The sequence below is a fragment of the Corticium candelabrum genome, chromosome 12 (assembly GCF_963422355.1).
Source record: "Corticium candelabrum chromosome 12, ooCorCand1.1, whole genome shotgun sequence".
In the NCBI taxonomy this organism is placed as follows: domain Eukaryota; kingdom Metazoa; phylum Porifera; class Homoscleromorpha; order Homosclerophorida; family Plakinidae; genus Corticium; species Corticium candelabrum.
This window is the reverse complement of record NC_085096.1, coordinates 3,437,983-3,456,313: the sequence shown is the minus strand read 5'-3', so window position 1 is coordinate 3,456,313 and position 18,331 is coordinate 3,437,983. Positions and strand designations below refer to the sequence as shown.

Genomic DNA, 18,331 nt, shown 5'->3' with positions numbered 1-18,331 from the left:
ACTCGAGTGAAGACAACTTGAGTGTGTGTGTGTGTGTGTGTGTGTGTGTGTGTGTGTGTGCGTGTGTGTGTGTGTGTGTGTGTGTGTGTGTGTGTGTGTGTCTGTGTGTGTGTGTGTGTGTGCGAGTGTGTGTGTCTGTGTATGTGTGTGTGTGTGTGTGTGTGTGTGTGTGTGTGTGTGTGTGTGCGTTTGTATGTCTGTGTGCTTGTGTGTACGTGTGCGTGCGTGAGCGTACATGTGTCTGCGTGCGTGAGCGTGCGTGTTTCTGTCCGTGTGCGTGAGTGTTTTAATACGTGTGCGTGCGTTTGCGTGCGTGTGCATGTGCGCGTGTGGGTAGATTTTGATTTTAGAATAACTCAACAGTGGACCCGCCATACAGTAACATTGTAAGATGGCGGATACTCCATGTGCCAAATAATGGACGACTGGCAAAAAGGAATTTACGTTTTCTACTCATAGTTAGCTACTATGCAGGTTATTGCTCAATTCCTGGCGCCTATAGGACGGGTGAGGGCTATGGCGCGCGATGTGTGTCATAATTCCGTCGGCTGGGCTGCGCTAACTCGTCGGCTGGGCTGCGCTAACTCGTCGGCTGGGCTGAGATATCATGTTTCCACAACTAATTTACATCTCAGCCCAGCCGACGACACGCGTCAAGTGTGTCATAATTCCGTCGGCTGGGCTGCGATATCATCGACCAGCCGACGAAACGACATCAATGAGCCGACGAAACGACATCAACCAGCCGACGAAACGACTTTTGACACACATGGCGCGCCATTTAAACGACTTTTGACACAAACATGGCGCGCCATCTGTGTCAAAAGTCGTTTCGTCGGCTGGTTGATGTCGTTTCGTCGGCTCATTGATGTCGTTTCGTCGGCTGGTTGATGTCGTTTCGTCGGCTCATTGATGTCGTTTCGTCGGCTGGTTGATGTCGTTTCGTCGGCTGGTCGATGTCGTTTCGTCGGCTCATTGATGTCAGCGGGTGGCCTCAGGGTGCGTGACCATTTCGTCCATCCCACTCAGAGTGCTGGATTGTGATGTAGGAGATGAGCATGATTAAGTACATACTCATCACTACATACCCATCATTTTCTCAAAAATCTTTTTTTATTTTTTCGTATTACAAGTGCATAGTGACTAGAGTTACATCATAGCAAGTGTCTAGCTAACTAGGCGGGCTCTGCATGTAGGAATACGTCTCTAGGCAAAGTTTGAAAAGATCGTTAGCGATTGATCGACTACTGTCAACTACTAGGTGGTGCCTTCTAGTTATTGTCATTATCTAGTATAGTCATAGTATAGTCATAGTACCAGTATAGTCATTATCTAAAGAACGACGTACGTGCGGTCTGGTCTCTAATGAGAAATATGTAGCTAATGTAAGTCTGTCGTGCTGGGAGAATGCTTGTCAGAGAAAAGAAATTTTTTCTGACGCGATGCTGTTTGATTAATTGCTAGATAGTGTAGACACAAGCTCTAGCTAAAATTTTAGGGCACAACATGACGTACGACATAACAATTGGATTTATAGTAGTATCGCCTACTGTAGCTTTCTGATCTAATTTTATCAACACAGCGGTAGAGCGTGGATACACGGAAAATGTTTTAACAGGCATTGTTTAGTATTAATAACACTAATCCGACGGGAAAGGGTCTGGCTACGCGAGACTAGTAGCTATTATGTAATACAGTTGTGTCTTGCCGTAGGACTACATGATTTCGATTTCTCAACCGCCATGTGATTAAATGTCTAATTAATTAATTAAATTTATTACTCTTAAGAGTGCGTATTTAGATACGATAAATTAATTAACGCATCTCTATACATCTTAACAGTGATATATTAGCATGGAATTGTACAAGAAAACAGCTTATCTTTTAACTTCTATTCATACAAACCCTTAGCCAACAAATACGCTCTCTATAGGTTGAGTGTCTCTGCATGGCTAGTACACTAAAACAGTTTCTCAGAAAAGTTTCTAATCCTAGCTATACTTTGCTGAACTCAACAATAAACGAAATCGTCAAAATACTATACTAATAATCTCTATACTATACTAATAATCTCCAAACGACAGCTGCCCGGCATGATATGCTGGACAAGAAACAGCTCCTGTAACGACAACACCAGCAACAGCAACAACTCCTCAAACAACCCCAAATCCTGTGGCCTGCATGTCGAGAACCGTATCTAAGTTGTTTCTGAGCTGCACTTCACTCACGCACTGTCCAGGCAATTCCAAGATCATGGAGCACGTTGAGGCATTCGGATATACTGATCTAGTAGTCGAAATCTCGATCTTTTCTGGAGAATGGAAACCCATAACTGGCACGCTTGCACTTCCAGTGCAAAACTGAAGAAGATCGGAAAGTTTCTTGCTGCCTATATATATATATATATATACAGTGTACAAACAGTGCAAACAACTGTGGTGTGTGTGTGTGTGTGTGCGGGTGCGTGCGTGTGTGTGTGTGTGTGTGTGTGTGTGTGTGTGTGCGTGTGTGTGTGCGTGCGTGCGTGTGTGCGTGCGTGTGTGTGTGTTACTTAGGAAGGATAGACATAATTCTTGTGCTTCTAGACCTTGTAACAATTAATGCACGTGTTCGCACCTGCTTCCTGAACGTACTGAATAAACGAAGTTTTGAGATCGGCTGGAACAGTGGGCTGAAAAGTACACAGCTCTAGAAACGATTCAGAGGTCAATGGCTTCAAATCTGTAGCGGTAAAAAGGGAACGCATTGATTCCGGATTTGCTTTTGCAAGTTCAAGTACTGGACCCAGTCCCAGTGCCAGTTGGTCAATTTCGGCTTTTCGAGATAGTATTACATCATGCAGCATTATCTTTAGCATAGCATCCGCTTTGTTAGTTGATGTTAGCCGATGGGTGTAACCAGCAATCGCTAGTGGTTCAGAAAGACTACTGGCTACATTGTGAAACTCAGGATTGTCATCTTCCAGTTCACTGATCTGCAAGAAAGAAGAACTTGTTGCAAGTTGAAGAAACATGAAATTATCTCAACTACACGTCTAACCGTTTTTAGAGTTTCAGCTACGAATGGGTCTGACAAATCGTCCGGACTAATGGTGTCCATAGCTTTCTCCAAAGACGAAGTCACAAGATACGAATAGATAGGTGGAGCAAAGCAAGGAAATCCTGGGCCACCTTGCAAAGCAGATGCAGCTATAATTTGGCCATAAACTTTGAATAAGCCGCCAACCAGTGCATCAAGGTTGTGCATGGGGAGATACCTACCCGGTCGTCCCTCAAACAACCTATACTGAGATGTAGGAGAAAGCATCTTTTGTAACAGCAAGGAGAAGAATTCCCGTCGCGGTCCTCCTCCATCAACTGCAGGCTCTCCTTCAAACCTTACATTCAGTGGCCTGTCATGATGGTATTGTCCTGACTTGAAGAACGCGATGGCATCAGCTAGCAAATCAGTTCTGCTCACGGTTAACCTCATTCTTGCCATGCACGAACGAGGGGCAATTGAACCTAGAACTTCTGCTAGAATTGTGCTGCAGTCTTGTTGTCTAGCCTGTACGTGCAGTAAAAAGCAACATTATGCAACAAACAATACACTAAAAATTTTAAGTCCGTTCACTCTGACTTCTCCCCCGGAAGCTTGTGGGGTTCTTGCGTGGGCAGACACTCCCAGCGTTTATCCAATGAGCGATTAGTTATTACCATTTGAGGTGGGTTTGTCTTTCAATTGAAGGTTGTCTATTGGTTAGAGTAGGCTACGTAAACAATTTGCATAACAAGGTTGTCGGAAGTTCATCTGCAATGCACACCCAAAGAACGGCGTGACCATGAGCTAAAATGATGTGTTTAGCGTGTTTCTAGGATCTTGCTGTCAAAGTTATTCAGGATTTACTGAGGGAGAAGTCAGCGTAGACGGACATAGAATCCAATAAAAGGTATACTGTAATTTGCCAGTGAATGTCATCATCATCATCATCATGATCATGGTCACCATCATATGATGTCAAGTCAATGTGGCAATTATCTAATTTCAGATAGAAAGTTAATTACTCGAATCTAATTAAATATTTTACACTCTAACCGGAAGCTTCTACAACAGTTTCCACTATGCAGTCACGTTCATCAGTTGAAGCTGTTTCCTCTGTTGGCTATACGTCAATAACACTATCATTAACGTCGATTTAAACATCAATACTACATGACTATGCAGATGACAATGCCCATGAAAGTAATGACAGTAATTATTGTAACAAAATAAAATAGAAGTAATTGTAGTAATAATATAAATTTGAACTCTAGTATAAATGTAAATTGTAGTAAGCTCTAGATGTGAACAGCAACAACAATTAAGAACCGTTTACAAAACAACAGTACTAGCAACATATTCTGCAACTCATTTCGCATACAAATATTATAAGCAGTTTACCTCAATCAAATTATCCAATACAGCCTGTACAGTCATTTCAGTGTTCATTTCGTATGAGTCGAAGGCTCTTTGCAGAAACTCTGTAGAATGATCCGGGAAAATTGATTTGAGTTGTGAAATTGGCGACTGACAACTTTCATCTAAAGTTATTAACAATATATAGACACATTACATTTAGATTCATAATACAAGTCAAGACAATCATGTTTCACCTCTGCTACTTCCTGAGCCAGGAACATGGGTACGGCTGGAAAATGCGTTCCAACCAGTCTGTTCAGCGCTGTTATTCTGCAATTCATTACCAGAATTATAGCCTAACATTTGAGCAGCTGGTCTACATTCAGCTATGACCATGCTCCTTCAGTTGTAGCCACACACTGTTCTACGTTAGCTAGTTGAGTTAATTACTTTGAGTTGAGCAAATACAGTTCAGTTCAGTTGACTTCAACTAGAGTTCAGACGGCGTTGACGATGGACGTGCATGTCTGTTTACTTGGTGAGATGTGCGACGTCATGCAAATGAGAAATGTGACCTGCTATAGAGCACCACGCCCACCCTTGTATACGGTACCGGTACCGTGTACATCTAGAGTGTGCCCGTGAAAGCGCGCGTCTAATTAATTGTAGTAGGCTGACGGTTTTGTAGTAGGTTGACGGTTTCGATGTTTTAATTGTGTCTCGATTTTTCCTAGACAACAAACGACGTTCTGTATACTTCGTCACCACAGTTGCCAACTCGGCGATCCGCTAGTGGAAAGCCTATCTACATACCTAGATATTTGTAGCAATTCTCCTCCAACCATCTACGGTAAACGTAGCGTGTTGTGTACAATGCACGTACCTACACAGCTAGGGACCGCGGTATTCACTGTCACAACGTTGTGTGTCAGAGCGGAGTTGTCAAGAGCTGCCAAACCACGTGACGGAAAGTAAAGTAAAAACAAACATTTGGTTGTGTGTTGGAAATGTAATCTCCTGAGACACGCATACGAATGGCAGCTCCGCTGAGACCCCCGCTATGTCTACTGTTCGCGTTCACTGTGTATTTACAAAATCGCTATAACTCCTGTGTCCTTCGTTGGTAAGCGACGATCTTGGCATCACTCGAATGCGCAAGAGCCCGGATTTCTTCTATGGATTTCTTCTAGACGTTGAACATAGCATGTAAATAAGACACAGCCAGCAGGATAAGGTTTTTGCATATCAAAGATCATTAATTGCGGTTAGACTGATAGCTGTCTAGATACGGTACAGTGCACAGTAGGCGACGTCTAGCTAGAGAATCGGCACAAACAACAAGACGCCTACAGAAGCTGCACAAAGAGCGAGACTTTTACATTGTTGTGAGCTGGAAAATCGGTGGTGAGCTGCTTGTTTGGTCTCCATTTGTAACCTAGGTTTCCCACCAACAAACAGAACAATGATCACGCCCGTTACTTCATCACGTAAGGCGAAGATTGCCAGCCGACCTAGCGTCGAGGCTCTCCGACTTGTAACATTTGGCTTGTTCAATCATTTGGAAACAACTGCATTTGTAACATGCATTTAGAAACAACGCCTAATCTAGCTGCATTTCTTGGGATGCTAGAGCTCTCCATGATGTCTTTCCTGCATCCCATCTTTTTTTCTAGAAATTTTCTTCTTTTTTCTACGTGTTTTGCAGGTATTGTAAGTCACAGTAAAACACGTCTGTGTCAGTGCCTGTGTTCACACTAGGGTCTAGAACTGGGTGTGGTACTGCTTAGCACAACCAATTAGAATACATCAGGTCTGTTTACGACAGGAATGTGGGCTAGAGCAGGGCTAGCCTAGCCCTTCCGAAATGTAGGGTTAGCGCTGGGTCTAGCTGGGGTTAGCGCTTGTCAAAACATTCCAGTTATTCATATTGTGTATCACAGCAATGAATCAAGATTCTCTACTTTGTGTTGGTCTGGCAGTTTTTTCTTGAGCAAATCGAATCCGCAGCACGACTTGCGGAATTCTGCAGTGAAAGACGTTGTCGCATCCGTAGATTCAAGCAACTGCTGCTGTTTAATCATAGGCATGTGGTCTCGATCTACACCTAGAGAAGGCACTCGAAGACAGAAAGCGGTCGGAAGACGTTTCAATTCTTGCGCTGGAACTAGGTAGCGTAGCTCGAGTACATGATACAATCAGTTGCAGCCTGCTAGAGTTCACACAGCCTATTTTGACTAATTAGAGGCAACTGGACAAGCTCAAGCTCAACATATGAGAACACACCTGATAGCACAGCAGGGTGTTATGATTAATTAGCGCAAACCCGAGTTTGCTAACCCAAGTATGAACACGGCATGTTACAGTAAATCCGGAGACACAGTAAACAAGCTATTGATGTCATTATCACTTAGTAGGTCACAGGCAATTAGTGAAGTGTTTCTAAACCAACACAGGTGCTTCATTACGTAGTTTCAGATTCACAGTGAAAGCGAACAGAGAATAGTGTCTTCGGTCATTTTCAATTTTCAATTTTCTATTCATCTTAGAAATAGAAAAGCGAACTGCGCGTTCAAGAATCTAGTTTTGAGCACATAGGTGCCTAAAAATCAAACTTTAAAAGATAAATCTAAAGATCACAAGAATCAAACATCAAAAGATAAAAAACCATTTTACAAAAAATAAAAAGGAAAATTAAAAACTTAAAAATTAAAAAAAAATTAAAAAATAAATAAAAATTGAAAATTGAAAAAAGAAAACTTGAAAATTGAAATGTAGAAAATTAATAGCCGGACCATCCACTGACCACTCAGCCTCTCTTCTACAACAATACAGTTTTGGTTGACATGCGACAGTACACAGCTAGTTCACGTGTGTGTGTGTGTGTGTGCGTGTGTGTGTGTGTGTGTGTGTGTGTGTGTGTGTGTGTGTGTGTGTGCACGCACGCGTGCGTGCGTGTGTGTGTGTGTACTAATCCTTGGGTTACGTTACGCTGGGTAGACATTGTGTGTGAATCAACTCTAACAGATACACAGACACGCAGAAGCACAAACGCGTGCGCCATGCACACACACACACACACACACACACACACACACACACACACACACACACACACACACACACACACACGCACGCACATACACCAACAAGCACAAACTTGACTAATGCAGAATTTGTCTAAAGAGAAATAATTCAGTTTACTTACAACTGTGTATGGCTCAGAAGATTCTATCTCTTGAACAGAAACACTCCGCTTCCCCATGGAAGGTCTTCCTTCCTGTACGTACACGGCACAACGAAAATTAGAGTAAAACCAAAGCCGACTCTCCACTTCTACTGCATAGGTCTGATTAGCTTGCGTACTAAAAAGTGCTAGGAGTATTTTATTAATTCCTTCATTCTTATATTTAGCTAATTAGGTAAGCTTACAGACATAGAAAAGGATGCCAGTGCATACCACTGCAGACGCAGGCAGTACAGTTTCAGATCGTGTTTCTAACTGTAGTCTGGCCTGTTTCTTGCGTTTTTGTCCTTCTCGTCCTTTTCGTCCTTCTTGTGAACGCCTTCTGGGGCTCTGAGGTTTTGTGACACAACTTGAATGGATCTTCATATGCTCTCTCAGTGATGGCATTTCCACGTCTATACCACAATGAAGGCAGGGAACCATTGGCTGTACTTTGTCTGTGCTCGTGCTATCGTGCTGCATAATACACAAACATATCTATTGAATTTCACTGAAAGCACCATGCAACTCAATCTAGGGAGCAACGTTACCATGTCTACGGTCTCCAAGTCAATGCTATTAGCAATCGGTCTGAGATACATCTTGGCTTGATCAAACACTGTCTTCAAATGTATAGCTGTCATATCCAAAGATGGAATAACTTCCAGTTGGCGGCGAGCAGTCAACCTCATTACCTCGTACCCAGTACTCTCCAGCGCGGGAAAATGTTCAAGAAGTGTGTTGTGCACCTCGAGGTAGTCATCTGACTGTCCAAGAGTGACTTTCTTTTCTCCCAAGCCAGCTGCAAGCAGCTCCAATTTCCGATCACGAGAAGGAGGTGTGTCACACTGGTTGTCAGCTAAGCACATAACACTAAATGTCCATACTTTGCGATGTCCCAGTTGATAAGGCTTTCTCCGATCACTGTTTGCTGGCGCTTTCCTCTTCACACCTCTCGGAGTTCTGGACTCACAGCCTCTTGGTCTGCTGCCATGTCCAAAAAGACGCCGCTGTTCTACTGCTATTGACGTAATTCCACTAGAACTGGACTGATGGCTGACCCTCTGGTTGCCTTCAACAGGGCGTGAGCCTTCTCGCTGATTGTGTTGATTCGTAACCTCTCCAGATGGGCTAAACTCTTGCCGAGTATCACCTTCCGCTCTCTCTAGATGGCGCATAGCGTCGTGGAGAATTCTCTTTGCAGCAGATATTTCAGACTCTCTTCGATCCATTATTACTACAGAGACAGCTAGTGTATGAATGTGCAGGCGTTTCTGCTACTAAAGCTGTTATGCAACCAATGCATCGGTGCAATGGTATGCTATTCAGTCAGTCAGATAACTTAACTCCTCCTTCTTCCCATGTTTTGTGCTTCACGTGTGGTTGATTAGTGGAAGAGACCGACACTTGCGCTGAAATAGACGTGAACCATATCTACATGTTGAAGCAAGGCTAAGATGGAAGCGTTTATGCGCAACGTCCGTCAGTTTCTAGCAACTGTGCAAGAGATAATTGTAACTGAAGGCGGAGACGTGCCAAGAGAACATTTCCTAGATGCTGCAGTCGACGGGCAGCGACTTCACGGGCATCTCACTCGACTAGTGGCAGCGGGAGATAACAGCCTTAGCGAATTTAGTGAATGTATAGGAGCTCTATCTGAGCAACTAGACTTGATTTACCGCATACCAGCGGAAGAGGAACGTGCGTACACAACAGTACCGTTAAATGATGGACACACAGGAAGACCAAGACTGGCGGTTCGCAGAGATCAACTGACATTTCTCCTAGATCACGATTTCTCTGTCACAAAAATTTGTGAGCTACTTGGTGTGTCAAGGAGTACTATTCACAGGCGTATGCTGCAGTGGAATCTACAAGTATCACAGCGATTCAGTGCCATGTCCGATTTGGAATTGGACCGTCTAATTGTAGAGGTGAAACGGGATTTTCCCGATGCCGGATATCGAATGGTGCAGGGCCAATTGCGTTGTAGAGGGTACAGCATTCAGAGACAAAGGATAACAAGCTCACTAGCACGTGTTGATCCAGGCGGCATAGCAGAAAGATGGGCAAGAGCTATACCGCGGAGACAGTACAAGGTTCGCGGTCCCAACGCACTTTGGCATGTGGACGGCAATCACAAGCTAATAAGGTGTATTGCTGTGAATTGAAGATATGTCCCATAATGTTTAATTAAATCAACCTTTATCGTGTGGTGTATTTCTAGATATCGTTTTGTTATCCATGCTGGAATAGACGGTTATAGTAGACTACCCGTATACTGCCGATGCTCTAACAACAATCGTGCTGCTACCGTGTTTCAGTATTTTAGAGAAGCAATTGCAAATTATGGAATGCCTTCCCGAGTTCGATCAGACAAAGGCGGAGAAAACGTTAATATCTCGCGCTTTATGCTTCAACAGAGAGGAACTGGAAGAGGTAGCATGCTTACTGGGAAAAGCGTACACAACCAGAGGATAGAGAGGTTCTGGCGAGACGTATTTGAAGGCTGTACCGTTCAATTTTACTCACTTTTTGGTGATTTAGAAGAATCTCAGGTACTGAATCCTACCAATGATATTGACTTATTCTGCCTTCATTATGTCTACACTCCAAGAATTAATAGAGCACTAGATCTATTCTGTAAGGGATATCGAAGACACACACTCAGCACTGCAGGACACAGAAGTCCCTTGCAACTCTGGATAGAAGGAATGCTTAGAGGTGCACGCCTGGAAGACATTGAAGAGATGACGGCTGTAAGTGTGTGACTATACTTTTCAATTGTTTAAATATATAAAATTATAATTTATCCAGTTTTCTGTAGGTGGTAGATTGTGACGGGTATGGAATAGACGATGATGGCCCTACAACTCTTGAAAGATCCGATGAACACTCTGTGACAGTCCCTGAGATACCCTCAGCTCTTTTACATGAGGACATAGATGCTCTCCAAGTACTAGTAAATCCTTTGGCACATTCCGAATTCAATGGAGTGGAGTTGTACCTTCAGGCACGTGACTTCGTTGAAAACAGATTAGCCTAGTTAATTAAAAGGTTAATATACACCTAAGGCTTAATTAAGCTATCAGCTAGGGAAGTAGCATTAGAGATAGTACTGGTGGTTGTCAATTCTGAAGTACGTATATATGACTAGATTTAGACTGTACTGCGGTGTTAGTGAACAAGAATTCGGAATTGTTTACAGAACGTTTAGACTTCAGATGATACAAATGCGTATGCACAATAGAAAGTACACGCTCAAGCACGTACAGACACTTGCGCCCGTCTATAGACATACCTCTGCATGCATGGGTGCGTGGCCATTTCGTCCATCCCATTTTCAATTCCCAGCAACAATTGAATATTGAATTAGAAATTGAAAATAGCCTACAAGTTGCTTGCAATTTCAATATTCAATTCTTTTAAAAATTAAAAATTAACTGATCGGCAGACTATAATTATTTGCGGATTAAAATAAATGTTGAAAACATACTTAGTTTTTAACCAATTTTCATTTTCAATGCAATGGAATATTGAAATTGCAAGCACGTTAGTAGTGCGTGACCATTTCGTCCATTCCATTTTCAATTTCCAGCAACAATTGAATATTGAATTAGAATTTGAAAATTGCCTACAAGTTGCTTGCAATTTCAATATTTAATTCTATTAAAAATTAAAAATTGATTGATCGACGGACTATAATCATTTGCGGATTAAAATGAATATTGAAAACACATTTAATTTTTAACCAATTTCCTTTTTCAATGCAATTGAATATTGAAATTGCAAGCACGTTAGTTCAATTTTCAATATTAAATTTAATATTCAATTTAATTTAAAAATTAAATATTAAATTTTGAATTTGCGTGGCCAATTCGTCCATTCCATTTTTAATTTTTGAAACAAATTGAAAATTGAATGTCAAATTAAAAATTGACTGGCGTTGCTTGCTCTTACAATATTCTATTACATTGAAAATAGAAATTGATTGAAGACCAATTGTCATTTCAATATTCATTTACTTTGCAAATAGATTCAATCTTTCCATCCGTCCAATTTTCGTAAATTATGAATATTAAAATATAGCCTCTGATGCAATTTTCTTTCTCCGTACTAAATGTAAATAGAAAGTTACCCGCAGCTGCTAGCGCGAGCGATATCTCATAAACGGCATAATGACACCGCGCGGGCGGTCGCCGGTGACTTCAATATTCAATTCTATTGAAAGACGAAAGTTGCATCTAGCTTAGCCACGCCCAGCCACGCCCAGCCACGCCTCTGGCACGCATGCAATGTAATGCAATTAACAGATGGATGAGAAAGCCTCGATAGGCACGCGACCGACCTCTCACAACAAGTCGGTAAGCACTTGTACCTGGCTCTCGTCAACCGTCACGCTTAGGTGTGAGATATTCCTTGCGGCGATGAGCGAGGGAAGCTCGTTGCATGGAGGCACGCATCTAGGGCATCTATAATCAACGAGATCAACGTCTAGCCTACACTGGAAATTTGACGTGAAGTCGATCTGGAAAGACTCCAAGCAACTATCTAGCTAGAGGACATTTACGTGGATCATCTAGACCACGCCTCTAAACATATGACGGGGAAGCCCAAGCCGGTATCTATCATCTCATGATATAACGGCAGGTCGTGCATTCTCTCCACTCTCGATCTCCATGGACGAAGTTGACGAAGATTTTGTTCGGAAGCGAGTCGAAGAGGGTAATAGTCATGCTGTCATCAGTGAAGAGTTACAGACGATGTTTCCAGGACTTTGGGGACCTAGCGAACGATCTGTTCGACGTTTCTGTACAGACAGAGGCATAAGTCGACGTTGTTCTCTGACTAAAGAGGAACTAGAACGCTGCGTGTCTGACGCCGTAAGCGAGGTGAGCACTAGCTATATATCTCTAGGTAGCTGGCTGCATGCTCATTATAGTTAGATTAGATCATGATTTGCTCATGATCACTATAGCTAGGTCATGATTGTACACTGCATATAAACTGTGTGCATGGCCTATAATTCCTGTATGCATGTATATTTATATTGACTGTGACAGGTCGGACCATCTTGCATCTTCAGATCGTCAAAAAGCAAGAAGATGGCAACGGCTACACAATGTAAGTCAAAGTCTAAGATTTCTTGTACTTGCAGGCGGTCGCCAGTAAATTTTTCGATTTTTTGCTTTGACTTTTACAAAATAATATAACTATACATATGTTAACTGCTAATACGGTCTTGTTTCAATAGCATTCTACGTCAAAATTGTAACATGGTAGCACCTGAATATTATAGACTCATGATCAGTTATAACTCTTGATCACAGAATGTCATCGCTCTAGTTTGTCTTGTTTAGTCTTTTTAACTTTTCTTTGTAATGAAACCTTGCATATGTCCATTTAATATATATATATATTAATCTCATTGCATATTCTTTGGGAACAACTGTCTATTATTTATATCAATATGTTCATTATGTTAGAAACTGCAGAAGATCTTCAGCTTTAGAGATGTCCACAACTTTGAACGATGAACAAAAGAAGACGTACGCTATAGCTAGTGCCATGAAACTGGAATTGCTGTCGTCAGAAGTCTCTGAAAATAGCAGTGCTAGCGAGCCACCGTCTGAGGGAGCGAGCCTCCACTGCTGGACGTTCACAACTCCTAATCCGACCTCTTCCGTGGAGAGCCATTGAAGCAACAAAGGTGTTTGAGTTTTTGGACAGAAAGTACGCCAGAAGGCAGACTCAGAGAGGAACAGTACCAAGCGGAGCTCCGTCTATACCAGAACACGTCCGGGAATGACATTGTACCAGAGTGGGCTCTAGAAGACTTCTGCTAATTATAATACGTTTGATTTTAATACATGTCAAAGAACATGGATATATAGAGCTAGATCATTCAAATTTGCTGTTAACATTGTTGTCCATTGCCAAAGTTTGTTGAACTAGAGAAATAGATTACATGGCAATTGAATCACCTGGTTTGTGTGTCTTAAGACTACCTATAGCTCATATTTGGAAAAATCTGTATCTGGTATTTAGGACTCCAAATGTGTGCCTAAATGTAATCCTAAAACCCGTATTCGATCTATATAGGCCGTCCTAAATGTGTTCTATACACTCTAGTAGGATCGGTCTAAATATGTCTAGATATGATTAAAGGTGGTATTCAGTACACATTTAGAATAGGTTTAGACCATGCTATGTTTAAGCTTTCATGCAGTGCATGCATGATCGAGTGTCCGTCCTAGTTCTCTCGATCGTCGCACGTCGGTAGCGTCTTCACACTTCATACCAATGGGGCGTGACGGTTGCTTGACAATTGACATCTACGACGTATGAACAAGTCTACAAAGATTTGTTGCGTCCACTTTACAGACAAATTTACAGGCCTGTAAAGGCTTTCTCATAACACCAAGTCTTTACCTGCGAATTTTCAACACTTGCTGTGTTCACTGTGGACGCGGGCCCGCCACACGCGGGGAAGTCCCTAGAGGCTGTGTAAAGGCTTTCTTATAACAGGCACCCTAGTGGACACAACAAGCTACGACGTGTTAATTAACATGCGTACGTCTCTAGACAACAATGTTTACAACAACGTGTAGAGGTGCCTGTACAGGCCTGTAAGGACCTTCTCATAACACAAAGTGTTTACCTGTGAATTGTTGATCTGTTGTGTCCACTAAGGTTAGTACCTCTAGGGACTTCCCCGTGTGTGGCGGGCCCGCGTCTACAGTGGACACAGCAAGTGTTGAAAATTCGCAGGTAAGAGCAAACAACGCCAGTCAATTTTTAATTTGACATTCAATTTTTAATTTGTCTCAAAAATTAAAAATGGAATGGACAAATTGGCCATGCAAATTCAAAATTTAAAATTTAATTTTTAAATTAAATTAAATATTGAATTTAACATTGAAAATTAAACTAACGTGCTTGCAATTTCAATATTCCATTGCATTGAAAAGAAAATTGGTTAGAAATTAAGTATGTTTTCAATATTTATTATAATCCGCAGATAATTATGGTTTGTCAATCAGTCAATTTTAATTTTAATAGAATTGAATGTTGAGATTACAAGCAACTTCTAGGCTATTTTCAATTTCTAATTCAATATTTATTCAATTGTTACTGGGAATTGAAAATGGATGAGATGGACGAAATGGTCACGCACCCTAAGGCCACCCGCTGACATCAATGAGCCGACGAAACGACATCGACCAGCCGACGAAACGACATCAACCAGCCGACGAAACGACATCAATGAGCCGACGAAACGACATCAACCAGCCGACGAAACGACTTTTGACACAGATGGCGCGCCATGTTTGTGTCAAAAGTCGTTTAAATGGCGCGCCATGTGTGTCAAAAGTCGTTTCGTCGGCTGGTTGATGTCGTTTCGTCGGCTCATTGATGTCGTTTCGTCGGCTGGTCGATGATATCGCAGCCCAGCCGACGGAATTATGACACACTTGACGCGTGTCGTCGGCTGGGCTGAGATGTAAATTAGTTGTGGAAACATGATATCTCAGCCCAGCCGACGAGTTAGCGCAGCCCAGCCGACGAGTTAGCGCAGCCCAGCCGACGGAATTATGACACACATCGCGCGCCATAGAGGGCTAGTAGCAGTTTGTAATCGTCAGAGTAACAAGAGTTGACGCGTACTATTGCTAGATGACGTTCCTGGGTATATGATGTTACTTTTCCATATAATTGTAGAAAGGAAGCAAAGCGATTGATTTTCAGTTACTCGTAATCGACGGCGGCGTTGTTATAAGAAAGCATTTCTTATGGCGCGATCCCATTTTTGTTGTTTAATTTTGAAATGAATGCTAGATGACTGAAATGAGCAGCTTACCAGTGCCATAAGTGAAGTACAGGAGAATATAGTAGAAATAGATAATGGACGCCGATTTCGCTTAGAACGAACAGTATGCTTGCCGGCGTTGGAACGTACATCCGTATTTTGTGTATGTACGCAGTTGATAACACCAATAGACTACGTAGCTTTAACAAGCGCACGCGCAAACACACGCAGAAACAAACCGACACACACACACACACACACACACACACACACACACACAGACACACACAGACACACACAGACACACACACACACACACACACATTTATACACATGCACATACCCACTCACACACACACACATACACACACACACACACACACACACACACACGCACACACACACACACACACACACACACACACACACACACACACACACACACAAGCGAACACACGCACACAAACGAACACACACAAGCGAACACACGCACACAAACGAACACACACACACACACACACACACACACACACACACACACACACACACACACACACACACACACACACATACTCACAGCTCTTCATATATATATAGCAGTTAAGCGACCAAAAGACACAGTGGAGTAGCAAGAAGATTTTATTAGGGTGCTCGACCAGTTCCGTCCTGTCTGATTGGATAACTGGTAAAAAATGTTACGTCGTCACTACAATGTTAAAACTTATTGGCGAGCGAAGCGACCCTCTCTCTTCTTATGTGAAATGAGGTCGAGATATTATATATATATATATATATATATATATATATATATATATATATATATATAAAGCAGAGGTGTCTGTATGTCTGTCTGTCTGTCTGTCTGTCTGTCTGTCTGTCAAAGGTATTATATTTTCAAACATGAACTACGATACATAGACTATAGTAGCCACTAAGTTTAAAAGACTCGAGTCCGCAAGCTAAAACCCAAAAGACTACAACTAATACATAGATTAATGATTAAAAGAACACTCCTTACAACCACAAAGTACCAACGTACGCTACACAGTCAAGACAAAGTTAGGCAGATAGGCATGAGAGTGACTCCAGAAAATGTGTACATGTGGACAGAGGAAGTGACGGCAGAATCTGAAGAAGACGCACTAATCCCGTGAGGGCAAGGTAAGGCTGCGATCATCTTAGACTCAGGCGCCACCGTTGGAAGAGACCCAACACGACTGACGTTCATAGAGGAAGACGCAACGAAAGAGGCAACGACAGAAACTGAATGAGGAAGAAGACGAAATGTGTTCGTGTGGACAGATGAGGCGACGGCAGAATCTGAAGAAGACGCACTAATCCCGTGAGGGCAAGGTAAGGCTGCGATCATCCCAGACTCAGGCGCCACCGTTAGAACAGACCCAAGACGACTGACGTCCACGGATGAAGACGTGACGAAAGAGGCAGCGGCAGAAACTGAATGAGGAAGAAGACGAAATGTGTTCATGTGGACAGATGAGGCGACGGCAGAATCTGACGACGATACGTTGGCTGTAGACAAAGGATGAATCTTGGACACGTAAATAATAAGACACAACACAACCCAAACTCGAACAAAAGCGTTCATTCCGGAAAGGGGTCCCAACGACAACAAGATGGAACGACGCGCGCCGCGAGAGTGGCCAAAGCCACTAACGCCTTCTCCAAAAACCGATAGCTTGATTTCTTGAAGTAGAACCAGAAGTAGTCGGAGCTAGAAATCTTCTAGGCACACTGCCATACATCCGGGGTCTGTCTGTCTGTCTGTCTGTCTGTCTGTCTGTCTGTCTGTCTGTCTCTCTGTCTGTGTGTCCGTCGGTTGGACCGTTTCTCAAAAACGGTGAATCCGATTTCCGCCGAACTTGGCTCTCGCACGCCGAATTCATTGCGGTGGAAAGTGAGTCTGTGGTCGTCTTTCATTTCCCGCCGATCAAACTCGCTTCCACTCGCGCACGAATATCTCCGGAACAGCGCCTGAAGAACCTGGCATGTGTTGTCCCCCGGACAAAGCCGGGCATTGGAGCTTGTGTGTGTGTGTGTGTGTGTGTGTGTGTGTGTGTGTGTGTGTGTGTGTGTGTGTGTGTGTGTGTGTGTGTGTTGTGTGTGTGTGTATGAGTACGTCAGAACTTGTCATATGGATTTACGGCAGAAAGAAAAGACTGATCGACAAAAAGGAGATGTTAGATGAATGCAATTTTGACTCCGTAACACATGCGCTAAAAATTGAAGCAAGGGTACTCTTTCGAGGGATCGACTCAATTATAATTTCTCGGCGGGAAGAGTAAAATGACTCTTGATTTTGCTTCGGTACGCGGCTAATAACGAAATACCATTGATGCATAACAACTGGAATAAAAAGAAAATTTATTAAAGAGAAACGTCTGTTTTTGAGTTTTCATGTATTACTTTGACAGAAATTACTGCTAGACAAATATTATCACGTGACTGAGCTACCATTATTATGCGACTACCGCAGTAAATGATCCAAGCGTGAACGAAGAATGAAAGTAAAAGCCAAAAAAAGAGCAACTGACAGTCCCTTTTCTGAGTTTCCGCATTTTGTTTGACAAAAATTTATTGCTATCTAAAGACGTAACCATTGTTACGCGAATAAGTAAGACAGACCACAATCGCTCGCCCAACACAATGCTAACTAAGCATTTACTAGTACTACTACGTAGTAGAGCTTCTTACACGAACAGTCCGTACTTTAAGGCACGCGTGCGTAACAGTAAGTCATGATTCATTGAAGAATTCGTCATTTGTCAAGATATCGATTGCAATGGTACAGTACAATTATTTGATTAGTAAACGCCAGTTGACTAGTTGACAGACAGACAGTGAGGTTGCCGAGGACGTAGGAGTAGGGAGACAGACTGAAAACATTAAAGTTCAAAAATCTC

The 18,331-nt window shown here is 42.5% G+C and overlaps 4 protein-coding genes and 1 long non-coding RNA gene across 7 annotated transcripts; 1 reads left to right on the top strand and 4 right to left on the bottom strand.

The window, feature by feature from the left end:
* Positions 1 to 1,872: 1,872 nt before the first annotated feature.
* LOC134188205 (uncharacterized) lies at positions 1,873 to 3,158 on the bottom strand. 2 transcript variants are annotated; one of them, XM_062656404.1, is made up of 3 exons: positions 3,040 to 3,158; positions 2,617 to 2,974; positions 1,873 to 2,389 (listed from the first exon to the last, which is right to left on the bottom strand). In XM_062656404.1, exons 1-3 carry the CDS (start codon positions 3,097 to 3,099, stop codon positions 2,154 to 2,156), a joined length of 654 nt encoding a protein of 217 aa, XP_062512388.1. In that variant the 5' UTR covers positions 3,100 to 3,158; the 3' UTR covers positions 1,873 to 2,153. The 2 variants fall into 2 exon arrangements, with proteins under 2 accessions (XP_062512388.1, XP_062512389.1); XM_062656405.1 differs by having other exon boundaries at positions 1,873 to 2,360.
* Positions 3,159 to 4,486: 1,328 nt separating this feature from the next.
* LOC134187740 (uncharacterized) lies at positions 4,487 to 7,635 on the bottom strand. The gene is made up of 3 exons (XR_009971150.1): positions 7,583 to 7,635; positions 4,632 to 4,707; positions 4,487 to 4,559 (listed from the first exon to the last, which is right to left on the bottom strand). It is a non-coding gene; the product is annotated as an uncharacterized LOC134187740 (long non-coding RNA).
* A 157-nt stretch (positions 7,636 to 7,792) lies between these two features.
* LOC134187584 (uncharacterized) lies at positions 7,793 to 8,832 on the bottom strand. Its single transcript, XM_062655738.1, has 2 exons — positions 8,152 to 8,832; positions 7,793 to 8,077 (listed from the first exon to the last, which is right to left on the bottom strand). The coding sequence occupies exons 1-2, from the start codon at positions 8,830 to 8,832 to the stop codon at positions 7,793 to 7,795; spliced, it is 966 nt and encodes a 321-aa protein (XP_062511722.1).
* A 606-nt stretch (positions 8,833 to 9,438) lies between these two features.
* LOC134188217 (uncharacterized) lies at positions 9,439 to 10,832 on the top strand. Of its 2 annotated transcripts, none has more exons than XM_062656415.1 (3): positions 9,439 to 9,752; positions 9,828 to 10,359; positions 10,428 to 10,832. In XM_062656415.1, the coding sequence occupies exons 1-3, from the start codon at positions 9,457 to 9,459 to the stop codon at positions 10,644 to 10,646; spliced, it is 1,047 nt and encodes a 348-aa protein (XP_062512399.1). In that variant the 5' UTR covers positions 9,439 to 9,456; the 3' UTR covers positions 10,647 to 10,832. The 2 variants fall into 2 exon arrangements, with proteins under 2 accessions (XP_062512399.1, XP_062512400.1); XM_062656416.1 differs by having other exon boundaries at positions 10,418 to 10,832.
* Positions 10,833 to 16,281: 5,449 nt separating this feature from the next.
* On the bottom strand, positions 16,282 to 17,183 carry LOC134187954 (uncharacterized). The gene has a single exon (XM_062656136.1). The coding sequence runs from the start codon at positions 17,014 to 17,016 to the stop codon at positions 16,459 to 16,461; it is 558 nt and encodes a 185-aa protein (XP_062512120.1). The 5' UTR covers positions 17,017 to 17,183; the 3' UTR covers positions 16,282 to 16,458.
* Between the last annotated feature and the right edge of the window lie 1,148 nt (positions 17,184 to 18,331).